The sequence below is a fragment of the Lygodium microphyllum genome, chromosome 21 (genome assembly GCF_053477565.2).
Source record: "Lygodium microphyllum isolate KBCC chromosome 21, Lygodium_microphyllum_v1.1.10, whole genome shotgun sequence".
NCBI lineage: Eukaryota > Viridiplantae > Streptophyta > Polypodiopsida > Schizaeales > Lygodiaceae > Lygodium > Lygodium microphyllum.
In genome coordinates, this window is record NC_141155.1 from 89995734 (window position 1) to 90013232 (window position 17499).

At 36.0% G+C, this 17499-nt stretch overlaps 1 protein-coding gene across 1 annotated transcript; it reads left to right on the forward strand.

The window, feature by feature from the left end:
- Window positions 1-361: 361 nt before the first annotated feature.
- Window positions 362-6639, forward strand: EMB1144 (chorismate synthase, putative / 5-enolpyruvylshikimate-3-phosphate phospholyase). Its single transcript, XM_087661167.1, has 14 exons — window positions 362-620; window positions 765-1209; window positions 1616-1769; window positions 2773-2849; window positions 2930-2988; window positions 3070-3153; window positions 3239-3331; window positions 3417-3497; window positions 3612-3743; window positions 4163-4265; window positions 4387-4481; window positions 4584-4649; window positions 5836-5920; window positions 6083-6639. The coding sequence occupies exons 2-14, from the start codon at window positions 1047-1049 to the stop codon at window positions 6229-6231; spliced, it is 1341 nt and encodes a 446-aa protein (XP_087517293.1). The 5' UTR covers window positions 362-620; window positions 765-1046; the 3' UTR covers window positions 6232-6639.
- Window positions 6640-17499: the final 10860 nt, after the last annotated feature.

A 17499-nucleotide genomic window follows, 5' to 3' on the forward strand; every position in this document is an offset into this window, starting at 1 on the left:
GATATCTTGCTTTGTAAGAAAGAAGACTTTATTTTAGAAAATTAAAGAAAAATGACGCTCTCTCTCTCTAGTATTAATAAAAAAAGCTCAATGCTATTGCGAGTGGTAGTTGCACCCTTGTTTTACCTTGTTTGGGTGAGGTAACCCAAAGGGGGGCAGCCCTTAAACAGGTTACCACACCTAGCCAAGCATGCATTGCCTCCCAAAGAAGAAGCTCATGACGTTGTCATCATGTTCTCATAATTCACAATTTCATAATGCCGGAATAATAGTGGGAAATTCGAGTTTGTCTAATCTGATAAAACTTATTGCGAAAGGCAATGTCTACACCTAATAATTAGTAGGCAAAACACATCTCTCATCTCTCTCATATTGTTCTCGTGACAGAGACCTTTTTGGGTGGGCTATCATGGTAGCTATGGAGGAGGAAGACGAGTCTCTCCACTGACCGAGTCTTGCACCCGAGTTTGCACGTGTTGTGTGCCGCAACAGCCTCGTTCTTAATTCGCCCTTTCCTTCGACGTCACCCCATTTTCTGTCTGTAGTCGCGCCATCTCCCTTCCCTGCTCCCTTGTTTCTGCCTATCTATCATCTCTCCGACAAGCATTCGCTACTCTCAGGTCTTTCAGCTCTCTCTCACGCCCCAATTCTCTGGCATTTTGAGTGCCTTTGAGTCGTTCTGATTCTTCGATTCTCTTGCAATTCGAGTCTTTTCCACTCTCTAATCTAATTCTCTTACAATTTCCGTTTTTGGGAGTTCACAGGTACTCTCCCAGGAGGACTCTCCATTCGCCTTAAAAGTGTATCTTGCTTTCTGTGGATCGCCTCAGGTTCCACTCCGAGTCAGGCTTCTGGAGTTCTCTTCGCATACTGCGCGCTCTGTGCTGCCAGGAGGACTCTCTATTCGCCTTAAAAGTGTATCTTGCTTTCTGTGGATCGCCTCAGGTTCCACTCAGAGTTAGGCTTCTGGAGTTCTCCTTACAAGCTTCGCATACTGCGCGCTCTGTGCTGCGATCCCATTCTTGAGTTTGCAAAGCATCTGGGCCATGAATTCAGCAGCTCTTGGTAGGTGTTGGGCAGACACCTCCTTGCACAGAGGGAGCTCCTTGGAGCCTTCAGAATGCTCAGGCTTTCGCACAAATCGTGCGGATATCAAGCGGCTCCTTGCAGTCAGCCACAACCCATTGCTGGCAAAGTCCAGTAGACTTGGTACTGTATACCTTCTCACTGACAGCCATTTTCTGAGTTTTTTGATTTCACGTCTATATTTTACCTTTATGTAAAAATTACTGCTTGTAAATGTGCTTGTATCTTCATGTGTTTTTGGGTTGTAGATTTCCTTCTGCCTGTTTATCTACCCATTAATGCGCACTTGATTCGTAGTGCAGACGTGTAAGGACAACATTTCTAAAGCTCCCTGCTGATTGATTTATGATTACATGATTGTGCACATTTGATCCGTTTTCAGTGTTTAACTAGTTCTTGTCACTTTCTGTGTAAGCCTACGTAAGCCTTTCTTTTAGATTTGATCCTGATAAGTACGTTTTAGGTTTGTATTATCTGGACTGTCCTTCAATTGAGGTATGATACGGTTGCTCTCTGTTCTTATTTGCAGAAATACGAGCGGGCGTTGGCAACACTTTTGGCAATCTGTTCAGAGTCACCACATTTGGTGAATCACATGGAGGAGGTGTTGGGTGCATAATTGATGGGGTTCCTCCGAGGTTGCCTCTAACAGAATCTGATATGCAGTTTGAACTCGATAGGAGGTAAATATCTCACATTGTTGACCTGATAGAAATGGTCGTATCAGGAAAAACCTTCGAATGCAGGCTTGAATGAATGCTTTTATCTCGTTAATGTGTCTGTGGTGCAGCCTAAACAATTACTTATCCCCTATTAAATTGTTACTTGTACGTCCTATATTTGTGGGGAACCCTGTCATGCTTGTTGGACTTGATTTATCATGCATTTGAAGTTTCAGGAACTGCATTGTAGGTGCTCATATTTGCACTCTTTGTTTCACTTGAAAATGTGTTAGCTTGAATAGTGATCTGTCTCATATAAAGACAGTAATATGTGTTAGCTTAAATAGTGATCTGTCTCATAAAGACAGTTTGTATATGTAATATGAATCATGAATAAATTGCCAATCACATGCAATATTGTATTTGTTATTATCCAATTTTTAAACTCAAGTGTCTATCGTTAAGCAATAACTATTACCCAGATAATGGACCTCAAAGAAGATAATTGGGGAAGGCCATTATTTTTATGGCTTGGCAACACTTTTTTGTAAGGCTAAGGCCATCTTTTTCTTCAGCATATAGAACATGCTCTGAACATTACTTTGGTATGAGCTGCTACATGCTCACAATGGTTGTTACTGTGATCCTTCTAGATTTTACGGTCAGGGTTATTTTCAGTGCTGTAGTTGTTTTATCATCACACTTTTTGTGGTCTTTTACTTGTTATGCGTTAAGTTATGCTTATAGCTGAGGTTGCATGCCTTCAGATAATGAAGTTTTTGAACATTATTGAAAGTTGCAAGCGGATTGGACGTGCCCAATTTGTGCACTTACAATAGTGCTTTCAGAGGCACTCTCACCTAACTGCTCTGTGTGCATATGTTTTTTTTTTTTTGAGGGGGGGGGGGCGCGTTTGTTTTGCTGTTGATGTAGCTGCGTGTATGTACTCTGAGGTTATAAGATCTTAATACTAGCTCAGTTATAAATTTTAGGTGCAGAGTCTCAATAATATATCTGTATGTAGGAGGCCAGGACAAAGCCGCATCACAACCCCTCGGAAGGAAACTGACACTTGCTCAATCTTATCTGGAGTGGCAGAAGGTTGTTCTGGCATTGATATAGCAGTCCATCTGTGAATTGTTCACCCTTGTGTCTTAATAGTCGAAAGTTGTTTGGTGCAGGCTTGACTTTGGGGACTCCTATTGCTGTTGTTGTACCTAATACGGATCAAAGAGGCGGGGTGAGGGATTTGGATTTGTTTGGGTATCTTATGGATGGCTAATTTGTGAATTGTTTCTAATTTCTGTACATTTGGCTCCAGGACTACAAAGAGATGTCTGTTGCTTACAGACCTTCTCATGCCGATGCTACCTATGACTTCAAGTATGGGGTGCGTGCCATTCAGGTAGGCATAGGTTTCTTTTTCAACCTTTGAAGCAAGTCCCAACTGATGGTCTCTATCATAAGCGCAGCACTTGTTTTTATACCAGGGTGGTGGCAGGTCTTCAGCAAGAGAAACCATTGGTAGAGTAGCAGCTGGAGCAGTTGCTAAGAAAGTATTGCGGCAGATATCAGGAACTGAGGTTTGTTAGTTTTCAAGGTCACTTCCATGTAAGGTATTCAAGTTTTCCCTTACACTGCTAAGTTGTTAAAAGTGGTATTCTCTAGGTCTTTGCATTTGTTTCAAGGGTTCATGGTGTGGAGTTGGATGAAGGTGCAGTTGACTTTGAGAAGTTAACCATGGACCAGGTATAAAGAATCAGCTTGTTAGTATGTCAGCTTTGGTATCTTTATTGACATGACTTTTTGCAAACAAAAGGTTCAAAGCTCCTGCCTTGTTGAAATGAGTTGCATTGTTTGTAGATTGAGAGCAATATTGTAAGGTGTCCAGATCCTGTTATTGCTGAAAAAATGATCGAGGCGATTGATAAAGTGCGTGTGAAAGGTGACTCAGTGGGAGGAGTGGTAACCTGCATTGCACGCAATGTTCCTCGGGTGAGATTTCCATTCCTTTACTCAACAAGGGGATACCTTTTTAATGTTTTTCTTGTCACAAAGTTAATATGATGCAGTTGCTCTCGTGTTGCATTGAAGTTGATGGCCTTGTTCTTTTTAGATGGAATTCCACACATTTGATATAGCCCTTGCTTAAATCAAGCTCTTGGCATATGTAGCAGTTTTGTTTTGCGAAATTCATCTTTAATGTAAGCCTCACACATGGGACTGATAGGCTTTGCTAGCATTTGGGATACACTGATGAAGCTGAAAACTAATAGTGACAATATCACCTACTATGAACACATGTTTAGAAACACGTACATTCTACTTTATATGAAACGCTGGATTCTTGTCTGATGTGTTAAAACAATGATGTGCAAAAATTTCTAATATTTCAAACTTTGTGTGATGCACAGGGGCTGGGATCTCCAGTTTTTGACAAACTTGAAGCAGAGCTGGCAAAGGCTTTGATGTCATTGCCGGCTACAAAGGGGTTTGAAGTGGGCAGTGGATTTGCTGGTATGTTACTTTGCATGCATGCCTATTGATCCCTTATTTCTCGCATTTTATGCAGATATCCCACTTATCTTTTATTGTAGCCTGTCTATCTTCAACTTAACTTTGATATCCTTTACAACAGGCTCCTTACTGACTGGAAGTGAGCATAATGATGAATTTTACATTGATGAAAATGGGAACGTACGAACTCGAACCAATCGGTCTGGTGGAATTCAGGTGCTGCTTTCAATACGTACATTGGAAAGAATTATTGAGACTGCTGACATCATGGGCAGTAGTAGCTTGATGTCACAGTATTTTCGGGAATTGTGTTTGCAGGGTGGAATTTCTAATGGCGAGACAATTTTGATGAGGGTGGCTTTCAAACCTACATCCACAATCACAGTAAGTCTGGCTCGTGGTCCATTGACATCTTGAAAATGTGCATTGCTCTTCCAGTATTCTGGTTTTTAAGCTGTTTGGTCATTGCGAAGCTGTTTTTAAGATTCCTTCTTAAGCTTTATTCTTGTATGAAGATGGTGAAAAAACTAGAAACTTTTTAAACGAATCTGTCGTGGAATATGTCAACTCAATGACTTCTTATGGAATTTGGTCATTTCATTCTCTGATTGTTATAATGTCAGGAAGCCTTGATGTAGCAAAATGTAAAACTATGCCATGGAATACAGACCCGATGTGTTGCAATTCATTCTGCGTTCTAAAGGTTGTATGTGTGTTACTATGTAAAATCCCTCAATGTGGATGTGTATGATCAGTGGTTGATGCATTTTCATTTGGGAAGTCATGTTACAGTTGCTTCGTACTCTATTACTGACAAGTGGGAAAGGATGCATGATTTCTGCTTTAGATTCTTCAACAGAGGGTTCTTGTTGGATCTTGTAGTCCAGTTAAATACAAGGCCTGCTAAAAAAGCAGCATTGTAGCCACTGCATATTTTGAATTCTGTCAAAGTGAAAGAAATTAGTTTCCTTGAAGTTGAGTTACACATCCTTAAGGACATCTAGCCAGATAGTTGGGCAAAGGGACTAACTGTATGTAGTCTTTGTATGATTACATGTCAGTATTTGGTTGGTTACTACTGTAAATTATTGAGTATGAGTTTCTTAGTCCTCTTTTTGTAGGTTTTTCCCATGTTTTGGTTATCATTTTTGTTCAATGTACTAGCTCATTCCAATCTGCTTTTTTTCACCTGTTTTTCCATGTATTGCTCTTATATCGAGGTCTTTTCTATCTTCTTCAAGCCATTTGCATCACTTTGTTGACCTTTACTTTTCTCCCTGTCTGGGATATTACCCTTCATGCTTACATTTTGGAAGGATTTGCTCACAGAGATTAGTACAGTTCCTCCCTCTCTATGGCAGGACTCCAAGTCAAAGGCTTTCATTCCTTTGATGCATGCTAGATCCATGGCTATGTAGATGCATCTAGGCCTGTATTACAACTATATTTGATTATTGCTTGATTAAAGGGTTTCTTTTGTGTTCGGTTTCGCTTGTGGTTCCTATTTTCTGACCATACTCATTCCTGTTTCTATTCCTTTATAGCTTATCACAAGCTTGTCTTCTTGCAGAAAACACAAAAGACTGTCACTAGGGATAAGCATGAGACTGAATTGCGGGCTCGAGGTCGACATGATCCTTGTGTAGTTCCTCGAGGTGCAGTTTTACTTTCTAGAGGAATGATAGACATGACATGCTTTTTAATGGGCTCTGTTGTGTTATTGGATGTGTGCGCATTCCTAATGCGACATGGATCAAGGGTCTTTCATCCTACTATAGTCTCTGTTTCTTATTGCTATATTGACTATGCTTTTGCAGCTGTCCCCATGGTTGAAGCCATGGTTGCATTGGTGCTGGTGGATCAGTTGCTGCAACAATATGCGCAGTGTCAACTTTTTCCTTCAGATCCCATCTTGCAAGCATCTTCAGCTGAGCTTGAACCTGAGGCGACCTGTCTGAGTTCTTGACAGGAATTTTTCACCAGCTGTAGCATCATACTTCTTGGGGGCCAAGGCTGTCGAAGAAAGGCTGCACAGAGCAACAGCAAACCTGACCATTCAGCTCAGATCAGTGGCTTGAGTTTTGCAGGTTTGTATGTTGTGCTATATTGATGTTCTCAGGGGCTCTCACTATTTCATGTGAAAAGTGGAATGTCTTGTTCATTGTTTGGAGTCAAGTGGAGAGCCTCCAAGTTTCCATGTAACTTCTAGTGTAGAAAGTGAATTACTCTAATAAGCTTTCATACATGTCTATGATCCATCTGTCTGAAAGGATGCTCGTTATGGGTTGTCACCTACAAGGAAATAATTTTGTTGAGGTGCATTGAAGGCTTCTCTGCCACTACATATATGAGATGATGAGAATGCTGTTATGTATGTTGTCCTTTCAGTCTTCATGGATATTCAAGACAATATGATAGTCTAAGTCTTTGGAGTGAGCTATGAAGCATCTTGCCCAAAAATGTGCTTAATCTCCCTCAGGAGATACCACTCAGGTATTCACTGTGCAAGGGTTGGTGATTGGGATACTTGGGTGCCATAGATATATGACCACTCACAAAAACACAGTTCTGGGGAGAGTGCCATAGAGTATGAAGTGTAGGACTGCATTGATGCATCTTTTACTCCCCACAAAGCTTGTTATTAACCATGAAAGGATAATAAGTACACTTTTGATTTTTTAAGTACAACAGTCCAAGGGGAGCCTGAGCAATTCATCATGTAATATTTTGATCTTTGACACAATTTATTATGTCTTTTGTTTCTCATATGCCACGCGGTCAACATTGATAAGGCAAGATGTATTGTCATTCATGTCAATGTGGTTATTTTTCTACTTAAATGAGTGCACTACTTCACTGTACAACAATACTCAAACTATTTACTTGCCCAACAAACAACTATTTGATCATCGCATATTTATGCGACATACCATATGAACTTGCCAAGCATGTCATTGCTGTGCATTAGTTTGTTTCCAAGAGCTGGAGGATATTAAGAGGGCTAGAGATATACGTGGTGATTGACCTTGGTTGAGAGGAAATAACACTTTGAAATGAATGTGAGGTGGATTTATGACATTGTTCAAGTTCAATGACTTCTGTTTGAGGGAGAGAATGTTCAAGTATTGTAGGGAGCTTTATGGGACTTACAAGCAAAGTCATCTTGATTGGTGTAGAAATGTGTGGAGTGAGAGATTGAAAGCATTGACATTGTATTTATGTGAACACACTCTCTCTCAGATGCAAAGGTGGTAAATTTAGAAAGAGTTTGGAGGAAAGTGATGCATTTACACTCTCAAAAAGTGAAAGATCTAGAAAAATTTTGGGGAAAAAACGAAGTAGATGCTTTGAATTGTGGTTGCTTATGTAGTTTAGATTAGATACCCTTGAATGATCATATTGATGATTAATATTTTGTGATTAATTTAGTGCTCTACATTGCAACTTGGAATTTCACATATTGATGAGAATTTTTGTTGGGGCACCAAATCAAGTTATGATTGTTTGGATCTTTATCATTGTTAATTTTTGTTTACACCATCTTTCTTTCCCTTACGCAATTGGTGTCCACAAAATGGAATTATTGTATGTGAAGTGTGGAGTAATGGGTGATATTGTCTATATACCGCCGCACCCCCCCCCCCCCCCCCCCCCCCAACAACAAACACACACACATCAAAAGTAGACTATAGATATGGTGTCAACATGGTTGCTTCTTTTCTCTCCACCCTTCTACCTCGATCGGCCACCTCTCTTTACTACACAATCATGTTTCGTCTCCCTTAAGCCTCTTTATGTTGATCCCTTTGTTTTTCTACTCATCAATAGTAACATAATATCTCATTTGTTTGTCCATAGAATATTGTCTCAACTTTTAGAAGTGATAGTCTAATGAAAGAGTGCTCCATAAAGATGAATGTGTATAGAAATGATAAATAGTTTTGAGAGTGCGTCACATTGTAGACAAATCCTAATATGTATCAATGATACATTAGGGGAGTTTTGAGGTCTTGAAAATGCTTTTTAGGAGATTAAAAAAGAGTGCTCTAGACCATTAGGAACAAAGCCTTTGTAATGAAAATTTTATTTTTAAAAATGTAAATTTATTTTATGAAAAGATATATATGTAATAAGATTACAAATTTGTATTATTAATATTCATTTTTAGCATTTTATATTTGTGATTATGATATTCTTTGTATTAATGATATACAGTCTCGGTATCTTTAATTTAATGATATATTTGAATTAATGATAATGATAAGTTTACTCTAAATTTAGATTAGTAAAAAGCTTGGTGCATATTTTTTTTCCTCGTTTATCTTGTGTTTTTTTCTTCTTTCTTTTGTCCCTCTCGTGGTAGCCTAGTGTTCTCTCTCTCTCTCTCTCTCTCTCTCTCTCTCTCTCTTTATGCTATGGATACAGAAATTTGACTTTCAATAAGGTATCCAAGCTCCCAAATCACATTCATATCAATGTTTAACTCATTCCAAAAAGATGGAGATGTATTCCTATAATCATTAGCAAAGTCAATTGGATCACCATGCAATAGGTAAAACGTGAGAAAAGGTGAAGATATGAGAGCTTGTTTATCTCTACTTTTGGAAGGGTAGAATCCAAGACTTCAAGCTTGGAGTAAATAAGAATAGCATAAAAGAGGTTTTGATACAATATGTATTTATGCATAGAGTTATATTTGGAACTTAGAAGTTCAAATCTTTCAATGCATAAATCAGATTGTAAGAATTTAATTTTTAAAGTCTTATTTTTTTGAACTTGGTTTAAGGTTTTTCATTATAATATTTATTCATTTGTCTTGTAAACGTCTATTTCTCTAATCTTGAAGAATGGCAATCGGTCGAGTCTATTGTTGATATGATTAATGTGATGCATGGCTTGATTGGAGAAGAGATGTACAAAGGTAGAAAGAAGATAAGTCTTGCAGACAATAGAATATTCTTCTATGACCATTCTTGTACTGTCCCTATGCAGCGTAGCCAATGGGGATTGATCTCCCTTTTTTTTGCCAGATTTTTCAAGCTTTAAGTAGCCTTTGCAAAGTCCAACTACTAGTGAGGGTTACAAATGAAAAATGCTTTCTGAGATACATAGAGTATTAAAACGTGGTTTCTCAAGTAGGCTAAGCAAAGTTACTTTGTTTATGTCTATTAATATATTTGTTGGTTTTTTTTCTAATATTGAGATAAGAAAAAACAAAGGCTATGCTTTCAGTGAGAAAGACTAACATATGATCATATTATACAATTTATTGATGAGAGATGGGATAGTAGGACAGAAGGGAAAGTTATATGTAAGATAGATCAAGACTTTATAGCTTGTAAATATATGATTGCTACTCAAAATTTTATCCTTAGCTTTTATTATAGTAGATGGCATTATATTGGCGGTAGTCTAGTCGCTTTAGACCAAAATCTTAATAATTTTAGCAAAGATCCTATAGTGGATCTTGATGTTTGGTACAATGAGGACATTATTGCAATCCTAAAGGTTAGATCATCATGTACGCTACATCAGGTAAGGATGGATTTACAAAATGAAGATTGAATTACCATACTCATTTGTATTCCAACTTAATAACAAATGGGTAAGTTTATATTTGATATTATATTCAATTAAGTGTATATTTGATTTTACTTCTTGATTAATAAACATTTGTAACATAATGTTTTTACAAATATCAGCGAGGAGAGAATAATATACAATACAAGGATATTGAAAAAAATCTCTATTTACTATTAATATAAAATAAATGTACAAATTTTTGTCAATCATCTTTATGACTTATACACAAGGGCTTATAATCTGAGGCAAAGTTACTTTTTTTTGAGAAGGAACATCCTTTCTAAGAGTTCTTTTGTTTATCTTTGATACTTTGGTTGTTGAAGGCATAGCTTCACGTGCTGTAGCTATATGCACCTCCTCTCCTTCAATGTCCAAGCCCCCACTTCTTGTCGGTTGTATACAATCGGTTATTATGTACTTCAAGAGCTTTGCTCTTATATACCAAACATGCTCACTTGTATAGCAATCACTCGTAAACTGGCATACATTTGTAAGAAAATATTTTTAGTTCATTGTTATTTTTTACAATGGACTATTTTGTAATAAAACTCTATTTTAAAGTTTAGTATGTTTCACATTACCTTTATAAGTTTATCATGATTGAGATAAATAAACCGAACTAATTTTTTGGCATTTATAATTACTCTCCAACCACAAGAGTAACTATCATCTTGATGAGGACACTGCAATCAACAAGAGTAACTTGTTTATGGTAGTTTTTAGAATAAATTTTCTTCGTATATTCCAACCATATTAATCAAGAACTTATTGCAACTTGTCTATATTACATTGTTGCAAGTAAGTTAGAAAGCATGGGAGGTCTTTTCTCTAGTACTTCAATTAATCTTTTGTAAACTTTGTATAAAAAATGCAATAAAATTTAGAGTTATTACAAAAGAAAGATCAAAATATTTAGATTACCTGTAACAAAAATATCAAAATATCAAGGAGGCCCTAGATTATATAACTTATAACTTGACATTTTCACGGCTTTCTTTTATAGAATTAATGTGAAAACATTGCCTCTCCACACAATCTATTCCAATTAGGCTCCAATGAGAATTGAAAACAAAAATATTTCAATAATCTAGCAAAACAAGATCTCATAAAATCTAAAAAAAAATCAAATTACTTACTTTTCATTGTATGGAGCTAGAAGCAGCTCCAAAGATTCAAAGTCAATTGAATTGAACCAATGGTCAAAAGCACTTGCATCAAGCTCACTCCTCATATAGTATGAGATGGATGGATCAAGAACTTCAATCTTTTGTTGTATATCGAAGGGGAGCTCATGTATTACACATCTAGCAAAGGAATGGAGATAGAAAACATCAATATAAGCGTCTATTGCTAGAAAAATATGGTGAGTTTAAATAAATTTTGGTAAACTATGCCTCATCCCAACAAGAAGAATCGAGTCATTTACTTCTCTCACTTTATTCTGGAGAATTTGAACACAATCAAAGTCCAAGACTACCATATCAGATCTCTTGTTAATATCAGAAGGTAAAAAGCAAGAAACATTGAAGCCCTTAGGGTCGGCCATTTCAAGAAGGGTAGATAACTCCTCTTAAAAAGATGGGAGTTTTTCAGCTTCATTTTATTCTTTATTCTTTCTTTTGAACTTCCTCCATTTATCTCCTTGCTCTACTATAGCATTTTTCTCTTTTTCATGCTGTCTTGTGTCATTTTCATGTGTAACATCTTCAACCTTCAGATTAGTATAATTTTTCTTCTTCCTATATGGAGGCACATTTAAAATATTGAAAGCCTTAACATTAGAAAGAGGGACTAGCTCAAGGACATTTGAAAATGTGTATCTCAATCTCTTGAGAATAATCATGTCTTTATCCATAAGCGTAAGCCTATGTGTATGAGCCGCATAGATATAAGAATCTTGGAAAAACTCAATAAAAAAATCCTATGTAGCCTCTTGAATACAGTTGAGACTTGACCTAGTCCATCTAAAACTCTGCAGACTATGCTTGTCACATATTTCTCTAACAAGCCTCTAAAAAGACAGCTTTGGAATTGCATTATTCAGAGCTTTCATTGCACTTCTAATCTTCTTAAGGCATCTCACATGCTATTAGAACCTTCTTCTTGGCTTTGATTTCCTTGAAAGTTTGGAAGGCTTGGAGGATTGATGTATCATTAAAGCAATACCTCTAGGATCAACTTTCTGCTTCCTTGCAGTGGACCTAGTTCTAGTCATCTGAAACTTTCAAAAAAATAAATAATACTAATAAATTAGGAAAGATCTCCTAATCCCTCATATTAATATATCTACAATCACGAGGTAGCAGGCAAATACTAATTACAAAGTCTAAATCCAATTTCAATAAAACAGTATGAAACGCGAGTAGGCCTTGAAGACTAGGGAACTCAACACCATATCACGTTTCATACAGCACAGGGGAACAATGCAGGCTCAAGTCGGATGAAGCGCGATATGGCCTTGCTCGAAAAAAAGAACCTAACACCATTCACGTTTTATACGTCACATAATAAACATGGTAGGCCTAGTCATATTCAACTCATCTATTCTCAATTTAGCTTTTAGACTCTTTTTGGGCAAAATTATTTACCCTAAACATCTTTATCCTTCTTGATTGATATTTTTTTTAAATTTTGACTTTGTAGTTTATGTTTTTCCACAAAGGAAACCTAGCATACACGTTACAACAGAAACTTGCAGGCCTTAGTCATATGAAATGCGAGGAGACCTCATGCGGACAAGAGAAACCTAGCACCCATTACGTTTCATACGTTTGGCATTTTTGGAGATGATTTAGTAGAAGTGTTCAAGTGACTCAAAACTTACTCATATTTTAGAAAAAAACTTACATTCTTGAGTGTTGAGTGCATATGTTGTCGATGAACTCCTTTAGTACCCTTACGTGGAATAATAATTTTGTATTGCAAATTAGCGTTGTGTTGGTGTGGTTGAGCATAGAGAGAGTTTTGTCTTCGAAAGAACTCTTTTGCAGTTCTGAAATCAGGTTTATAACAACGTTGGTTTACATATGTGGTAGCTGTAATGCGTAGTTAATTTCACACATGTGACTGAAGACTGTTTTGCTTGAAAAGTTGTGCCACGTGTCACTTACTTTTTTGACATGATAGTGCTTTTATGACTTTGATTTTCAATTTTTTTTTCTTTTTCTTTTTCATTTTAAACGCATGTCCTCTGAATTAGTGCAGTTTACTTTTTGATCAAGTGTGGGGTGACTGTTGGCATATATATGTGAACACTCAGGTTAAAGTTTTGGTTACTATTTCTTTCAGGTATATTGTCTTATTTTCGACTAGCTTTTTATTTTGTAAGCATCACAAGACAAACCAACCATATGCTTACAAAAAATCATTTATTCTTAGGAGCAAGGCATTTAAATATCAAGTATCACACCTTTCTTAATAAATTTCTTTGTAATCCTGAATTTCAAGGCATTGAAGATGTTAGTTGGTTTAAAAGGAGAAAGATACATAAGGGACTTAGAAATTTTGTAATGGTTTTACTTTTTTTTCTAGCAATATTAGTCTGGTAAACATGTAAAATGATGGGGTCTTGATGTTCTTGAAGCATTGTTTTGTTCAAATTTTTCGGATGTATAAAATACGAATTTAGCAAGTTTTTTTTATAAGTGATGTGTGAAACACGGTTTTTTGAACTATGAGGCAGTCTGAATCATTGTTTTTGCGTTTTATGAGTCGAAAATGTTAAACAAAGTTTGATCAATAAGACTAGGAATTTCATGCTTTCTTTGCTATATAAAGTTTTAATTTATTTCTTTCATCTTGTATTTCCTAAATTTTCTTAGCAATCTTTCTTTAGTCTATTGCATATGAGCAAATGTGGATTTATATATTATGACCCTTATTTTTGTTTTCTAGATTTTCTTTTGTGAGTAATCAGGATGACTAAAATGAAGTTTTCTTTAGAGGGAATGGAGGAGAAAGATCTGGAGGTTATCTATGATGAAAAGATGTTTGATTTTTTTCATGCAATTGAAAATTCATTTAGATTTATTTACATAAGAGATATGATCAATGTTCCCTTTGATTTGCAAGAGCTTTTGAAGGATCTTGAAGATAAAATGAAAGATAATAAGGTGTTTTATGATAGACATGTGGAAGGCTTAGAGATTGAGGGATTTGTCCATTATAGCAATGTAATGGAAGCTTCTAATATTGCTAGAACAACTTTGCAAACAAGGTTTAGCCTTATTGATGAAGAATCCAAGAACTGAAAAGTGGATTGTCATTTTCATCAGAATAAAAAACAATGTCTTCTTGTACAGCAGGATGTTGGATTTCTTGTATATCTTCAATATATGGATAGTTGTTCTTCAGATACAATACAAGAGAAGAAGATGGAGGATATTGTATGCAAAGACAAAGAAGTTGAAGAGAAGGATGAAATGTTTCAAGAGGATAGAGAGAACTAGTTAGTACATGGATTTGATGTTGCTTTTTTTAAAAGTGAGAACATTACAAAAGTGGAAGAAAAGGAAATAGAGTTGAGTGCAGAGATTGAAACAGGTCCTCTTGAATGTGTCCCAACATTTCCCAGTTATATCATCAACAAAAACAAATATGTATTGCTAAATGATATTCAACACATTTTTTATCTTAGAGAAGATTACTGCTTGGCAATCCTTGTTGCATGGGGTCAAAATGATAAGAATTTTATAGGTTATGAAGAGGAATTGCTAGCAACTCTTGATGTTGAGGGAGAGAATTTTAAAGATAGTTTTGTAGCCTTGCATTCTTGTATTAATCAGATCGTGGAATATGAAAAGGGGGAGATACCTTCAGAGGAAGAGTACTTACAAATTCAATAGAGACTTGGTATTGATAACATGGGGTATGAAGAGAAACTGAAATCTCCATTAGAGAAGAAACCAAAAAGTTCAATAAATCTATATGATGATAGTTTTCTTGAAGAAGATGAAAAGATTTATATTAGAGTATGTTATGCATTATACACAAATATTTTTGGATATTTATCTACTGACATCTTATACTATTGTCGTTTATTGTGTAGAAAGAAATTGAAGATGCAGACAACTTTCTTGGAAGAGGCAATGGCTCAAGGCCATTGAAGCTTGGAAAAATTCAGGGCCTTGGTCATTATATTGGAAGCTTAAATAATCAAACAATTGCAATTTATCATAGTAGGTTGTCAAGCTCTCCAAGCTCACTAGTAATGGCTTTGAAAGCTATCTCCAAGGTGATTGGATCCCAAGCTTTCAATAGAGGTTCAGACAAGATAATTTTGGTGGATAAGAAAGAAGCTGTAAGAGTTTTTGGCTTCATGCCTGGATATAGTGGATCTAGGGCAGAATACTTTGGAGTTCTTGCCTCTTATTTGCTCTCCCATGTAGGAGATGCCAATAATTTGAAGCTCCTTCTAGGCTATAGGAAACAAGAGTTCCTGAAATGTAGAGGTCTCATTGAGTGGGATGAAACAAAAGATTCCCTTAGAGAACCCAGTGAATTTCCGGAAACTAAAGACTCTTTTGCAATAGAGTTAGACTAAAAGATGTTAAGGGTTTCTTGAAACCCACCTTTTTCCATCTCTTTGTCTAGTTTGTAACCATTCGGAATACCTTTGCTTTGCACAAGAGTTTAAATATCCCTCTTTTCTTCTTTGGGTAATAGTGGATATAGTCCTTGCCAAAGATGATGTATTACATGATGCGATTGTGTATTTGAGCTTGAATTTGTGCCAAATTTGTTTGTAGAACCATTGAAAGACCTCTAATAAAGTGTTTGCTTTGTATCTTTCATCTCCATGACATGTGTGTCTAAAGTATTTTGTTCTTGTTGATAATGTGAATTTTTCATACCTTGGGTTGACCAAATAGATAGAGATCAATATTTCTTGATAAAATATGGAGCATAGTTGTATAAAATATGATGCATAGTTAACAAATAAAGAAATTCAATTAGAAAATCCTTTATGAGTTAGACAATAAAGAGACATACATATGCAAACTTTTTACCATATAGTGAGTGAAGTGTTGATTATCCCAAACTTCTATCATTGCATTTTTAGAAAGGTTCAATTGGTTTTTGAAGTCTTTGAGATCATCATCATTCCACTCTGTTTTATCACAATAAAAGAATACTTTGTCTAGTGCTTTCCAAACATTGGTTTTTCTATTCTGAGCTTGTCCATTTATCAGCATGATCCTTAACTGTATTATATAGGCACTTCCATTGATTGTATCTAATAGTTGAGCCACCATTCCTAGAGTTTATCTTACCAAGTATCCCATGAAAGTCTAGGAACCTTCTAGCCTTCACTCCATCAATAGATGGCTTTTTGGGGACACAATTGCCATCCTTAGACTTTTGAAGATCTGGTTCAATAACAACATTACCACCATGCAAACCAATTGCAAATAAGACTTTTTCAATCTTTGTTATAGCATCTGTTCTAGCTGATAATGGCTTCAGCTTCCATGCAAATCCTATATAAAGATGAATAAGCTTTTCAATTGTCCTACAAAGTGCATGAAGTGTACAGATATGGACATTCACTAAAGGAATATCTAGGACTGGCTTAAACTGTGGATCCTTGTTGTGCCTAGAGGGAGCTCTATTCCAATTTCTTGAGTTCAACTCTCTGGCTGAGGACATGCAATATAGGCAAGGAGATTTAGAGTTGGCTCCCTTTGATACATTGTACATGCATTTAAGTGTCTTTAAGTCATCAGCTATGTGCCACTCAATCTTATAGTTTCCAAATCCTTCAACAAATAGCTCTTCTCCTGCTTATTATCTCTTAATAATATCAGGTATTGGTGTTTGATAAAAAACCCAATACAATATATCAAAATCATATATATCTACTTCGAATGCTTCTAGCCACAAAATGTTGTGTTCCAATTGAATACTGAATGACATTGAGTGATTGTAATGATATGATGAAAGTGCTCTATTCATCAAGGTAATAGAGACCCTCTTTAGTTTTGTACATTTTAGAATCTTACTTTCATCAAGTTTAACCACAAATCTAGCCACTCCTTGTGCCTCTTCTAATGACAAGTCATAGAATCTAATCATTAAGCATTGTAGGGTGGGCAAGTCAAGGAAAATATTGTTAAGTTCATTGAATACAACTTCATTTTTCTTACCCTTGAAGCTAGCCTTGATATGAAAAGGCTCACCTAGAATCTCCATTACCTTGTTATTCACTATTTATCTAATAGTTCACAGATGGCCTTGGAAGTATGCAATTACGTACTTGTCCTTGCTTCATATTTGATTGTAAAAGCTAGAAAAGTTGTATATAAGCATCTTGACTCATATTAATATTATCTAGTGCCTCTGAACTAACTCTGTATCCAAAGAGAGATCCTTTATAAATGACTCCAAGCATTGTTTCTTTGCCTTTTTAAATTTCTTCTCTAAAATATCTTTTGAAACTACTAAAGGAAGAAGATGATAATAAAATTGAGATACTTTGAAAGAATATCTTTCACTTGCATTCGGTTAAAGAAGAGACCTAAACAAAATCAACATTACAAATCAATACAATTAATTATAAACATAGTCATATTTTATATTTTTAAAGTGGAACAAAAATATACCTTACTACTTGGATTCTTTTACTACAACCAGCTCCCCTCCTTGTCTGAGA